The sequence below is a fragment of the Piliocolobus tephrosceles genome, chromosome 9 (genome assembly GCF_002776525.5).
Source record: "Piliocolobus tephrosceles isolate RC106 chromosome 9, ASM277652v3, whole genome shotgun sequence".
Lineage (NCBI taxonomy): Eukaryota > Metazoa > Chordata > Mammalia > Primates > Cercopithecidae > Piliocolobus > Piliocolobus tephrosceles.
Window position 1 is genome coordinate 83,560,182 of NC_045442.1, and position 13,290 is coordinate 83,573,471.

General features: G+C 56.2%; 1 protein-coding gene across 1 annotated transcript; it reads left to right on the forward strand.

Annotated features, from left to right (window-relative positions):
- The first annotated feature begins 757 nt into the window (after positions 1-757).
- GPRIN2 (G protein regulated inducer of neurite outgrowth 2) lies at positions 758-12,596 on the forward strand. The gene is given in 5 exon segments (XM_023226095.2): positions 758-1,401; positions 2,080-2,190; positions 2,636-2,638; positions 5,998-6,849; positions 6,851-12,596. Coding segments are annotated over 2 exon segments (1,377 nt in total). The 5' UTR covers positions 758-1,401; positions 2,080-2,190; positions 2,636-2,638; positions 5,998-6,000; the 3' UTR covers positions 7,379-12,596.
- The last annotated feature ends 694 nt before the right edge of the window (positions 12,597-13,290 follow it).

The window sequence follows — 13,290 nt, forward strand, 5'->3', positions numbered from 1 at the left end:
CGCGGCGGGGCGGGGGCGGGTTCCGGAGCGGGGCGGGCCCAGGTGAGCTAGGTCTCCGCCCGCCGCCCCTCCCGCCGTCCCGGTGCCGGCGGCCCCGCTGGCCCCTCCCTGTACCCGGCGCTGGCTCCGCGGGCCAGGGCGACGGCGGCGGGCGGCGTCTCGGGCCCAGGCCGGGTCGGCTGCGGCTCCATCTTGGGCCGCGGCACCTGGCACCTGTGGCGGCCCCATGAGCAGCGCTTCCCTCGGCCTGCGCGGCCCCGGCGGGCGAGAGGGTGAGAGGCCGGCTCCGCGCGCGCCCGTGGGGGCGGGGGGCGAGGTGGGCGGCACCTCCCCCTTGCTGATCCCCAGAAGCCACTCCTCCCTGCTCCTGCGCTCAGACCCCTGGCATCCCGGCCCCTGCCCAGGGCCCAGAGCCACCGGTGACCGCATCGCACTCCCCGCTCTCCTCCTCTCATTGTCCTGTCTTGTCTTGTTCCCTCTTTCACGTTTCCTCTGCCCATCCTCCCATTTTTCACAAGTCTGTCCGGGACCCTGTCTCCTTCGGCCTCCACCCCTGCTGCCATCGCCCCTCCCTCTCCCCTTCTTCCTCTTCCCTTCCCTCAGCCTCCTGCGCCGCCTACCCCGCCCCCAGCCTTGCTGCCCTTTGGCTCCTCCTGCCCCGCATCCTTACCCCGGCCCACAGCCCCATTTGCCTGCAGTCGCTGCCTTTGCTTCTGAGAAGGTCTGTAGCCTCGTTTCGGGCCCGTATTGAGCCCCCTTCTCCCTAAGTCCGGGTGGGCTTTGTGCAGCAGGGGCGGGAAGGGAGCTGTGCTGGGCGAGGCTGCGTGGTGCGGTGCGTTCAGGCCTTTGGCCCCACAGCAGGGGCGGCCTGTGCTTGGCGTGCAGAGTGCAGCTGGGTAGGCGCTGTTACTGCAAATGGGCCTGTGTGTCCCAGGCTGGGGCGTGACTGCTTGTGAGCCTGCAGATGGGGACACACTGGCCGCCTAGGCTGCTTCTAGGCAGAGGCACCTTCTCCACCTAGCTGCCCTCCAGGGAGTGTGGGCAAATCCTCCCCAGGGGAGGAAGGTCAGGGGCTGTTGGGCACCTAGGCCTCTTCCTGGTGAGCAGAGCCTCATCCATGGGGTCACTGACCCCACAGTTACCCCAGAACCCTTTCCTGGCACAGCTTATGACCCGGGGCATGTAGCCCTTAAGGCACATTCATTGTGAAGGGCAGGTTTTGTCTCCTCCAAACCCTCCGTTTAGGAATGCTGCCTGCTGCGTTGCCCAGGGTTGGCCCTGAGTGTTCCTATCAGGCCCCGTTCACTCTGGGGTGGATTAAACCACTTCCTGGAGGGTGCTGTATCCCCATTGTGCAATGGGGGGTTTGAGTTGTGTGCATTCCTGCCTGATCCCTGAGAGGTAAGGTCCATATTTTGACATAGAACCAGTTTTCCTGCCTGACTGTATAGGTTTGCTTTTTGTGTTTTGGTTTTGCTGGACACATAAGTCATCAACCAAACGCATGCCACTTAACAAGAGGGGACTTGCTCCAGGCACTGTGGCTCATGCCTGTAATCCCAGCACTTTGGGGGGCCGAGGCAGGCAGATCATCTGGGGTCAGGAGTTCGAGACCAGCCTGGCCAACATGGCAAAATCCCCATCTCTACTAAAAATACAAAAATTAACTGGGCGCAGTGGTGCGCTCCTGTAATCCCAGCTGCCGGGAGACTAAGACGGGAGAATCGCGTGAACCCAGGAGGCAGAATTTGCAGTGAGCGGAGATTGAGCCATTGCACTCCATCCTGGGAGACGGAGCAAGACTGTCTCACAAACAAACAAATGAACAAAACCAAGAGGGGACTTAGATGGATGCTACAGTGTCGTCTGAGATGGAGTCCACTTGTGGTGGTCTTGGTAGTCCCCCGGGCATATCCCAAAGGCCTGGGCTCCTCTGCTGGGGCAGCATCGTGGGAGCTGGACTCCCTAAGTTGACCCAACGGTTTCTATGTTTGGGCTAGTCTGGAAATGTCTGAGAAGTGGGAGCTTTTTACTCAAAATGACATTGGTTGATTGCTACATAGGTGGTTGATCTTGCAGTTGCCGACACGTGGAACCTGAGGCAGCAGGACAGCCTGGCATTGGCCACGGGACATTGGCTACAGCCATAGCAACTTCGCCATCAAATGGGGCAGGAGAGAGAACATTAAGGTATCGTTCAAAGAGCACTAGAGGTCTTAGATACTTCTGTATGCCTGTTCTTTATCACGTCCTAAAAGATCTTCCCAGGGTCCCGTTAGGGCAAAACCAGAACCTGCATGGTTATAAAGGCAGGGTGGGCATGCCATTCTGGGCATTTAAAGTGCAGACTCTAGACTTGTATGCATGCGTAGCCTCCTAGGTTAAGATTTAAAATAGGCTCTGGGAAACCTAATTTGGTAATAGGGAGACTGGGGACACTGATGGTGACTTGATTCTAGGATGGGATGAAGGTAGCGAGGATGGGAAGCAAGATGAGGCTAACCTATGGGGTGTCTCAATGGCTTCTGAAAAGGGCCTGTCTGGCCCCCAGTACTAACACTTGTTATACCGTGAACTTAAGCCGCTCTTGATGGGAGACGAAAGAGAAGATTATTGTTAACAAACACTGTTGCAGGCAGTGCACATGCTGTCACATTTAGTCTTCACAACAACCGTGCAGGATAGGGATTTACTTCTGTTTTGCAGATTGGAGAAACTGAGGCTCAAAGAAGTTAGGGGTCCACCTGTGAGCACATGCACAGGAAGGGGAAGAGCCGCCATTGGAAGCAGAGCCCTGCTCCTTCCTCCTCACACCTGGCTCCGTGGGAGGCCCCTCCTTTGGCCCAGTCCACAGCATTGTGACAGGCAGTATGGAAGCCTCTTTCCCCCAGTACTCCCCTCAGAGCCCTTCCTTCTGAGCTGGGAAGGCCAGGTTGTAGTTAGCCAGGTCAGTTCCTTGGGGTTCTGAATTAGCAACTTGCAGCCGATGTGTGCTTTGACATTTCTGAGCTTCTCCAGGCCTCAGTTTTGTCACCTGCCACTTGTGGAGGGGGAAGAGGGAAGGGAACCAGTACATCCATAGCCCACCACGGGGGTCTCTGGGTGGTGACCAGCCCTGGGTGCTGGGCAGCCCTCTGGTGAGACAGGCATAGTGGATGCTCGTTGCTGATAGCTTCTCAATGGGTCTTGGTGGGGGGTCGGAGGACCTCATTCCACCTGTCTCCTCAGGGGCCAGAGGCTGCTGGCCTGGCTGTTTATGGCCCCCCTCCCTGGGAGGGTGGTGGGGTTTGGCCAGAAGCTGTGTAGGTGTCCAGATGGGGCCTCCCTGGGGTCTTGGACCTGCAAATGAGTGGTTTTCTCCCTGCCAGGGGCTGTCCCAGTCAGGAGGAACACCTCCTGACCTCTTCATTCTTGCAGCCTCAGGAGCTGCTAAGAAGCAGTTGGGCAGGTGGGGATCCACTCGGTGACTTGTTCCATGGCATGTCATGAGCACGATTGGCAGGGCCAGGCCAGATCAGTAAAAAGGTCGAGAGCTGTGAGGCACAGGCCTGCTCAGTGCTCGAAGGGGAGAGGAGCTCAGATGTCCCCGAGCTGTGTGCCCTTGGGGGTCACTAAGCCTCTCTGAGCTTATGGAACTCTCCTGTCTGTAGAATGGAGATAATGACTGTCCAAAGAGGTTGCTTACACAGTTACATGAGACAGTGTGTGCAAAGGATGTGGCACATGCCTGGCCCTTGGCGAGTGATCAGGCCCTGGCAGCTGTTATTATCATCGCTGTTACGGGCCTTATTGCCCTCCTTTGTTTGTATGTCCATCTTAGAGCTCATTGAGGGCAGGGTCTGGGTCAGAACCCTCTCTTGGCTACTCCTCTCTTCCTGATCCTCCCAGGGAGAAGTCTGGTTTCAGCCCCGTGAAACAGCTGGGATGGGACATCTTTACCAGGCTGAGGCTGTGTTCAGAGCTGCACAGTCCAGTATAGTAGCCATTAGCCTCATGTGGCCAGTTAGATCCAAATAAAACTTAAACATTCAGTGTCTCAGTTGCAGTAGCCCCCTGCCAAGTGCTTGGTACCCACATGCCATTGGTGCCTACCTATTAGACAGCACAGGGTAGAATCTTTCCATCATCACAGGAAGTTGTGCAGCACTGGAGCCTCAGGGACTACAGCACCAGTATCATCCTCACTGTGGCTCAACAGCCACCAGCCATCTCCTGAGTGTTGGGCTGCCAAGACATTTGTAATTACACAGAAACCGAGTCCCACAGCCCTTCCCGAATTTCCTCTTGGGTAGCCTTGCTCACCTGGCCGGGGAGGTTGTTTCCTGGCAGTCCTTATCAGCTTAGGGTGGGAGGGCAGGACTGGGATTGCACAAATGCAACTGCTGCCTCCTGTCCCCACCCTGTTTCTCCAGCCTCTCCTGCCTGTCAAGGAGTCCCAGAGTGCTCTTCCTAATTCACTGCTGTGGCCAGGGCCGAGGTGACCCAGACACTTTGACCCCACTGCTCCCCTCATGCCTCTTTCCTCGTGCCCACCACGCTCTCCACCTGAACACCTTCTTGCTTCTCTCACTCCAAGCCTGACTTATGTGGCTGGTCCTCCGGGAAGCCTTTTCTCATCTCTCACCCTAAGTGAGCTCTCCTGCCTTGGTGGGGGCCTCCCTCAGACCCCATTTTTGGCACTCAGTGCCCCCCTCTGTGGGTGTGTTCTTATATTTGTTTGTTCTCTTGGTTAGGCACACAGGAGATATTCTCTGAGTGCCAACTACATGTCAGGTCAGTGCTGGGTGTTGGACAGCCAGAGGGGAGCAGGCCTCAGGCCAGGCTTTGCCAACTTCAGGCTGGTGGGGAGGCTGACAGTTGGCCAAACTGATCCATCCAGGCCCAGTGCTTGGTCAGGGATGAAGGCTGCCTGGCTGGAGAGTCAGGAAAGGGGCCCCAGGAAGAGATGCTGAGGTGGAGAGGGTCAGAGCTGCTCTAGGCTGCAGCTGGGTCAGGGGCCAGGGTAGTTTTTGTGGCTGGGGGAAGTGACAGCGATGGCAGGGAGGGTGGGAGACAATGAGGATGCAGGTACACTGGGCAAGAGGGGGTTAAATGTCATGCAGGGTAGGTCTGATTGGTGGCACTGGGTGGGCATCTTATCTCACTGCTGCACTGTCCCCAGGAGTACAGAAGGGTCTGAATGATTCCCATGTTCCCTAGCCCTAGAGCTGGAGACGCAGTAGGTGCTAAGGAGATGGCTGTGGAGTCAATGACCAGATGCTGAATGAGTCCCTCATGGAAAAAACTGATGCTGAGGCCTCTCCTTGCCCCTGGAGCTGGAGGTAGGAGTCAGGGAACCCTAGAGACATGCCAGCTCAGCCCGGCTAGGCCAGGGAGGATGGGGGTGGTTGGGGAAGCCCAGGGTGATTCTCAGTGTCCTCTAGTCATTGCTCCCTCATCCCGTGAACTGCCTCTGAGCTCCCACTCTGTACCAAGGAGACCTTGTCCACGGTGAGTTGGATACTGCCAGTCCCAGGAGGAAGTAGCCCAGTGTTGGGCTGTCCAGCTGTGCCGGTTAAGAGGCCATAGTACTTCCGTACTGGTTGACTAATAGCTGTTATCCCACAGCCCCACCCCCTAGGGCTGCAGTTTCGCTCTCAAAGCCCCAGCAGACTTGGCCCTCCCCCTTCCCCTCCCACACCAGCCAGCCAGTAAAGAGTCGAGAGCGGATGGAGTGGTGGCCTCCAGGATCCCACCCAAGGGCAGATTCTAACTGCTTGGGACTGATGATGAGATAATTTGCAGTGTCATCCTTGTGTCTAATGTGAGATGACCTTGATTTGAAGTGTCTGGTGTCTTGTCACTGCCTTGTGTACAACCGTACGCAAGTACCAGTCAGGCAGGCTGGGACTGAAGCTGGCTCCCTGGTGAACCTAGCACTGTGGGAGCTCACAGTAGAACTGGCTTAGGTGCTGCCACCCAACTCAACTCCACTCCCTCCCTTTCTCTCTTCTGCAGGCCATGAGCTCCAGCCACCCCAAGCCGGGTCCCTGGGCACCCCTGAGCCCCAGCCTTCAGCCTCTGTCCCAGAGCTCTTCCAGCCTGCTGGGTGAAGGCCAGGAACAGAGGCCAGAGCTCCGCAAGAGTGCCAGCAGCACCGTGTGGCAGGCCCAGCTGGGAGAGGCCAGCACCAGACCCCAGGCCCCGGAGGAAGAGGGGAACCCGCCTAAGAGCATGGAGCTGGCGCGGGCCTCTGGCCCCGAGGCGCGACCCAGTGCTGGAGGCCACTGGCGGAGCAGCACTGTGGGCAATGTGTCCACCATGGGCGGTGGTGACCTGTGTCACCTGCGGGCCCCCAGTGCTGCTGCTATGCAGAGGAGCCACTCGGACCTGGTCCGTAGCACCCAGATGCGGGGACACAGTGGTGCTCGGAAGGCCAGTCTCAGCTGCTCAGCCCTTGGCAGCAGCCCTGTCCACAGGGCTCAGCTGCAGCCGGGTGGTACTTCTGGCCAGGGTGGCCAGGCCCTTGCAGGCCTGGAAAAGGACCTGGCTCCTGAGGATGGGACTTCTAACTCAGCCTGGATGCTGGGGGCCAGTCAGTTGTCAGTGCCTCCACTAGACCTGGCGGACACAACTGCCCACAGCAGCAGTGCCGAGGCTGAGCCCAAAGCCACTGAACAGCTGGCTACCGCCACCTGCCATGCTCTGCCCCCAGCTGCTCTACTCTGTGGCATGAGGGAGGTGGGAGCTGCTGGCTGCTGCCATGCCCTACCTGCCACAAGGATCCTGGCCTTTCCCAAACTAGTGGCGTCAGTGAGCGAGTCTGGGCTGCAGGCTCAGCATGGGGTGAAGATCCACTGTAGGTTGTCGGGGGGGGCTCCCTGGGCACTCCCATTGCTGTGCCCACCCTTGGGGTCCTGCCGGGTTAGTCCCAGAGCCTGGCTCTAGGACCAAAGATGTGTGGACCATGACCTCAGCCAATGACTTGGCCCCTGCAGGGGCATCCCTGCTGTCAGCCCAGGATGCTGGTGTGCAGGCGGCCCCAGTGGCGGCCTGCAAGGCTGTGGCCACCAGTCCATCCCTGGAAGCGCCTGCAGCCCTGCATGTGTTCCCAGAGGTAACACTGGGGTCCAGCCTGGAGGAGACGCCGTCCCCTGTGCGGGATGTGCGATGGGATGCTGAGGGCATGACATGGGAGGTGTACGGAGCTGCGGTGGACCCAGAGGTACTCGGTGTGGCCATCCAGAAGCACCTGGAGATGCAGTTTGAGCAGCTGCAGCGAGCGCCCACCAGCGAGGACAGCCTGTCTGTGGAGGGCCGGAGGGGACCACTGCGGGCTGTCATGCAGTCCCTGCGGCGCCCCAGCTGCTGTGGCTGCTCCAGTGCGGCCCCCGAGTGAGGAGCTGTGGCCCTTGGAGCCGGCCTGGGCCCACTAACTTGGTCCTAGACCTGGGCCAGGGATGATGGGGGCTCCGTGTCCCCTGGACCCACCGGCAGTGGGCACATCTCTCACCTGAACATCGGCTGCCTCCAGACCACAGGACTGCAGCCTGGGGCTTCCTGCCCCACGCAGCTGGGCTGTTTTCTTAAGGGCTTGATTTCCAAGGGCCACATCTCTGCACCTTGTGGGTTCTGAACTTTGAAAGAGGGCTTTAGCACTGTGCAGAGGGGAGATCCTGAGTTTTCTGTAAAAAATGACCTTTTGTTCACTCCACCTTCAGAGCTCTGCCATGTTGCCTCCTCAGACTCTTGGCTTTATTTGAAAGCAGTACTGAGAAATAGTGAATTCTCGACATGAAGTGTGAGGCCCCAGTGACAGGGACTGCCCGGTTCTTTAGGGAAGGGGACTGATGTTATCAGAGGCCTCTTGTGTACCACATACTGTGCTTGTCCTGTCTTCACCTCTTCATCCTGGTTTACAGATAAAATGACAGACATTTGGCAAGGCTGTAGCCGTTGTGCCCCACACTGGACAGCTTGAAGAGGTGGGACTGAGATTCAAAGCCAGGGCTGGCTGAGCCTGGGGTGTTTCCCTGTAGCATGTGCCCGGTCCAGTCAGTGCAATCATGTACAAGGAGAATTTACTGAACCCATACTCTATGCTGGGTTCTGTGGATCTGTGGTGAATGAGACAGAGGCTGCCTCTGCCCTGGCTGAGCTCATGGTGTGGGTTGTGGATGGCAGGGGAGGATGCTGACCATTACAGAGGGTTGCCAGGCTTCCAGGGTCATTATGTCGGAGGCTGTCCTGAGGAAGGGGAGAATGGGTGGCCACCTGCCCTAAAATCAGTTGCAAAGCCTAAAATTGCACTATTTTCACCTCATTGTGTCGGCTTAAGGATTTCTCCCCAACTGATGTAATTCGTGGAAGGAGGGAACACAGGAATGGAGGGGGACAGGGAAGGAGCTTTGCCCTGGCCCTAGGGTAGGGGCTGTGAGGCTGTGGGGGCTCGCTTGCCCACATGACCTGACCTAGGCTACGCAGTGGGGGCCAGGGGCCTTGGAGAGACAGAAACACAGGGGTTTGGCACAGTCTGACTTCGTTGCCCAAAGATTTCCCAAGGCCTGCAAAGAACGGGAGTGGGCTTGTGTTCTTGTTCTGGGTCTTAGTCTTGAAGATCCTAAGTTCCTGGGACACAGCCCCCCCAATCCACCCTTGCGAGGAACCAAAGGGCTAGTGTGGGGTCATGGCCCATGATCTGGCGTGTTTCTGGGGCCTCTTCTGCACCTAGAAGCCCAGAACCCCGAAACTGGTGGCTGGCTTTTCCCCATCCTCAGAGACCTGGTACTCATTGAGGTGGAAATGACTCATGCAACGGTGGGTGAATTTGTAAAGCAAGAGTGGCATTTCAACAGGCCACAAGGACAAAGTGAGAAAGCTGTGCGTCAGGCCAGATGCCTCCTGAGGCCCCACGATGGACCATTCTCACCTGTAAATGTGCCTTTCCCATATGCATAGGTGCACCCTTTCTTGGGATTCTGGGGCTGTCAGTTCCTTTGTGTATGGTGCCAGAGCAGGCAGCTCACGTTCTGGGGAGTGACACATGGGTATATGCCATCTTCATGCGTGGCTCCCCATGGAGTCTTCAGAAACCCCAGCCTGTTGGGGCCACATGGGTGGAGGGAGGGCAAGACCTGCCCGGCAGATGCTACAGCCTGGTCAGATACTTGGATGTGCCAGTCCTGCCGGGGCCGTGAGTTTCTGCGGTGGCAGCTCATTTGGGGTGTTTGTTGGGTTGGGAGGTGACCAGCGGTCCCCATTGTGAAGATCGTGGTGTAATTGAGGAAAGAAACTTTAGGGAACTGTGGAAGGGGTTGGGGGGTACCAGATTTCAGTTTAGAAATATCCATTTGGCTTCCAGTAGAGAAGAGCAGGGTGCAGAAGAGGTGGGAGGCAGGAGCCCAGGAGTATGTGCTGGGGGACGCCAAGGAGGGGCCTGTTTAGGAGCAATGGAGTGGGCAGCTGGGGGCTGAGTTCATACATGTGCACACACACGCATACACAGGCACACGTGTGCAGTGGACTTGGGGAGGAGGCATTTCAGGATGCTGAGGTTTCCTGTTTGAGCAAGAGGAGGATGAGGCTACTACCTGGAACAAGGTGAATGGCATGTTCAGCAAGTGCAGAAAGGGCCACATGCCACAGGGTTTGGCTGGGACCAGTGAAACCCATTTCATGAAGAGACTTTCTTCTGTGTCACGTGCAGATTCTCATGCGTTCACGCTGACTGGGTACCACTCTGTGCTACCTCCATGTTGCCCCAGGTCTCCAGGATGGCAGCCGGGCTGGGCTCAGCCAAGCTCCCACTCACCTCATCGTCACTGAGATGAATATTTGCAGGGCGGTGCTGGAATCCAACACCTGTGTCTTGGTTGGGGCACCAGACCCCTCTCCAGGTTAAACCACGATCTTTGTCTCCCTAGCCCGGTTGCACAGCTGCTGCTGACAGGTCTACCGGGAGTGACTGCAGCCTCATTTCTGACTGGAACTGGAGACCCCTCCCATCCCTGCTTGCTGTGACCCCTCCTGGGACAGTCCTGATACCTGCAGTGGTTTAGGGCCCCAGAGCATGGCCAGTGGTTTCGTTTGCAGATTTCCTCCTCTTGGACTCTAGATTTCTGGCCAGACTTTCTGGGTCTCTTTCAAGCCCTGCTGTGGGAGGCATTGGAGTTCACTGTTGATGTGTGTGTTTGGATTTGAATTCAAAATAGATACAAATTCAGAGGTCAGAACTTTGCCAGACCCTAGCAGGGATGGGTCATCGGTCCCGGCTGGTCTTGTTTACTTTGTCGTGGTAAATTCTGTTCTTTGGAGCGTAAACCCCAGAGTCCTAGAGCCCCCCCGAGAGCTGAGGCCTGGCTTCCTGGAGCTTGTCACCTCTGGGCATGCCTGTCTTGTGTCCAGGACACAAGACATGCATCCCTTGTCTGGCCCCAGGCTGCCATCACTCTCACAAGAAACTGGTAGAGTAGAGCTGGCCTGAGGTCACAGTGCTGGCGGTGGTGGAAAAGCAGGGATGGCCTGTTCCACTGTGATCCTATCTCCTGTGTCACCTGGATTGGGTCTCCGTCCCCCAGACATGTTAGATCCTGACTTTAAGAGAGCTGAAGAGGTCTTCTGCACACAGGTCCTAACTCCTTGGGCTGGGGTCGGCCACTGTAGCTTAGTGGGCTAAAGCTGGAGTTTGAATCTGGGTCCACACCTATAGCCATGTGATCTTGGGCAAGTTGCAAGCCTTGATGATCTTCCTCATCTGTAAGATGGGGATGACAATGGTGCCTCCTTCACATGCTTGGTGTGGAGATTAAATAGAGTAACCCAGGTAGTGCCTGGCACTGAGTTAGTGCTCAGCACACAGGCTGGTAGTGTTGGGCACCCCTCTCATAGCCACACTCAGGGGCCAGCTCTTACCTTGCTAGCTTGGCTGTGATCAAACCCCACATCCTTAAAAGTTCCTTGTTCAGAACCTCTTTCCAGGTTCCTCGCTCACAGCTTTGCACCCTGCCTGGGACTTGTGCCTTCTGAAAGGGGCCTCTGAAAATGTAGTTCCCAGAGTGCATTGAGGAGGAGGGCTACCCCAGCCCTCACCACTCATCTTGGGTTGGGTTCTCCAGAAGCTTCTGCTGAGATGAGGATGCTGGAGTTACTAGGGAGGGGAGAGCAAATTAGGGGAGGGACAGAAGGCAAGGCAGGGTGTGATTTCAGTCCAAGCCAGACCCTAAAGGGGAGCCCTGGGTGCAGTCCCGCCTCAGAGTAAGGACTACCCGGGGTGGAGTTGTAGCCTCCAGGCACTTCTGCTCTCTGGCAGGCAGGCTAGGAAGCTCTAGAAGCCCCAGGGTAGGTCTCCATGGAGTTGTAGGGCCTATTTTGGGCGAAGTTGTGCACAGAAACCACCAGAGGGAGTCACAGGCATTTGGGGGTGCACCCACTGACATTTGTGTCCGTGTCATGTCAAGCTTGTGGTCCACGAATGCCCAGACCTTTTCTCCATGCGTTGTTCTGTCTCAATTTTGTTCATGCCAAGCAGCCTTGGTTAGTTAAATGCAGAGTTTGGCATTTGCCCATGTTAAATTCCTTCTCTTTTTTCATTCTGGCCTGGCCTGATTTTGCCATCTGAAGCTATGACTAGTCCTTTATCAGTTTTCATCCAACTTGTCAGACAGGGCAGGGCTGGTATGAAGCCCAGGACATATCGCTGGGACATCCTGTAGGTCTGTGAGATTCCCAGGTCCCTCCAAATCCACACCTTCATCATGGGCAAATTAGTTTAAGTCTGATCTGTGAAGATCCAGATCTATCACACCAACAGCACCCACCCGTTTTTCCCAAGGCCATGGAAGGAGGGTAGCATAGCCTGACTCGAGTCCTCGTTCTCAGCAGAACTGGTTCTGTCGTGGCCACTTCCCTTTCTCAGCTCTTACCTACTTCTGTTTCATAGGCTGGTCTGCAAGTCTGAGAGCAACAGCAAGCTTAGAAGTGTGGACTCGGCCTGTTACAGTGGCTCATGCCTATAATCCCAGCACTTTGGGAGGCTGAGGTGGGCTGGTTGCTTGAGCTCAGGAGTTCGAGAACAGCTTGGGCAATATGGCAAAATCCTGTCTTTACAAAAAATACAAAAATTAGCTGGGCATGGTGGTGTGCATCTGTAGCCTCAGCTACTCAGGGGGTTGAGGTGGGAGGATTGCTTGAGCCCAGGAGGCGGAGGTTGCAGTGAGCTGAGATAGTGCCACTGTGCTCCAGCCTGGGTGACGGAGCCAGACCCTGTCTCAAAAAAAGAAAAGACAAGAAAGAAGTATGGACTCCACCTTCTTGCCCTTTTGTAGATTGGGAACTGCCTGCCCTTGGCCTCTTTCCTGTCCATCTTGTATTATGAAAGGTTGTTTCTGGCACACCCAGGCTCCTCTGCATGCTTCCTGGGAAGTGACTGAGGGTCAGAGGAATGGAGCCCCTCTGCAGTTGGCCGCTGGTACCTTCCCTATTGAACTCTTCTTTAGGTTTGCTCACTCTTTTTAATGGGTGTCTTTCCAAAGCTGCCTGGGGACCTCCCTGATTGAAAGACATGGGGCTAGTTCTGTTGCTGTGGCTATACAGAAATAATAAACTAGAAAAACACCTGAGGAAAGTTGTTGTTTACTAAAAAAGAAACAAGCGAAACCAAAGTGACATGGGCCTATGGGACTGGGGATGGGTGGCGGGCTCTGACTCCTTTGTCCCAAGAGTTGGGTGAATGTCACCTTTACTCACTTGTGCAGTCAGTCTCCAGTACTCCCGCCTGGGCTCTCCCACTCCAAGCCTGAGATAGTTCAGCAAGGAGGCAGGTCTAGCCCCAAAATATGAGCTCCCCAAGTGGATATCCTAAAATTCATCTTTCATGGCCCTACTTTATTGGGAAGGAATATGAAAATTGTGAGAGCCCTTGACATCTGGGGCTCAGGGCAGGGGAGTGTGTCTAGTTTTAAGGTGTGTGCTTTTAGCCATGCACTCCTTGCCCGGTCTGTCCTGCTTGGAGTCTTTCATTTCCCTGCAGCTTTCCTGAGAAAAGACAGAGTGTTCTTTCTCTGTATCCTATGAACATGGCCCCAGGACTGCAGTACCTCTGTGTGTGCACAACCGAGGACAAGTTGGGGGACCTCTGCTAATCCTGCACCCACTGCCCTGGGTGCTCTGTCATCGCCATCCCCCATTTCTCTTTATTCTTCTTCTTTGGTTTCATGTTCTCTTTGTTCCGGGTTATTCAGAACCTGTCTGCCTCCCTGCTGTCTATTGTCCTTGTTCCTGCCTCCTCCCGCTTTGTGCCAAGGATTTACTTGC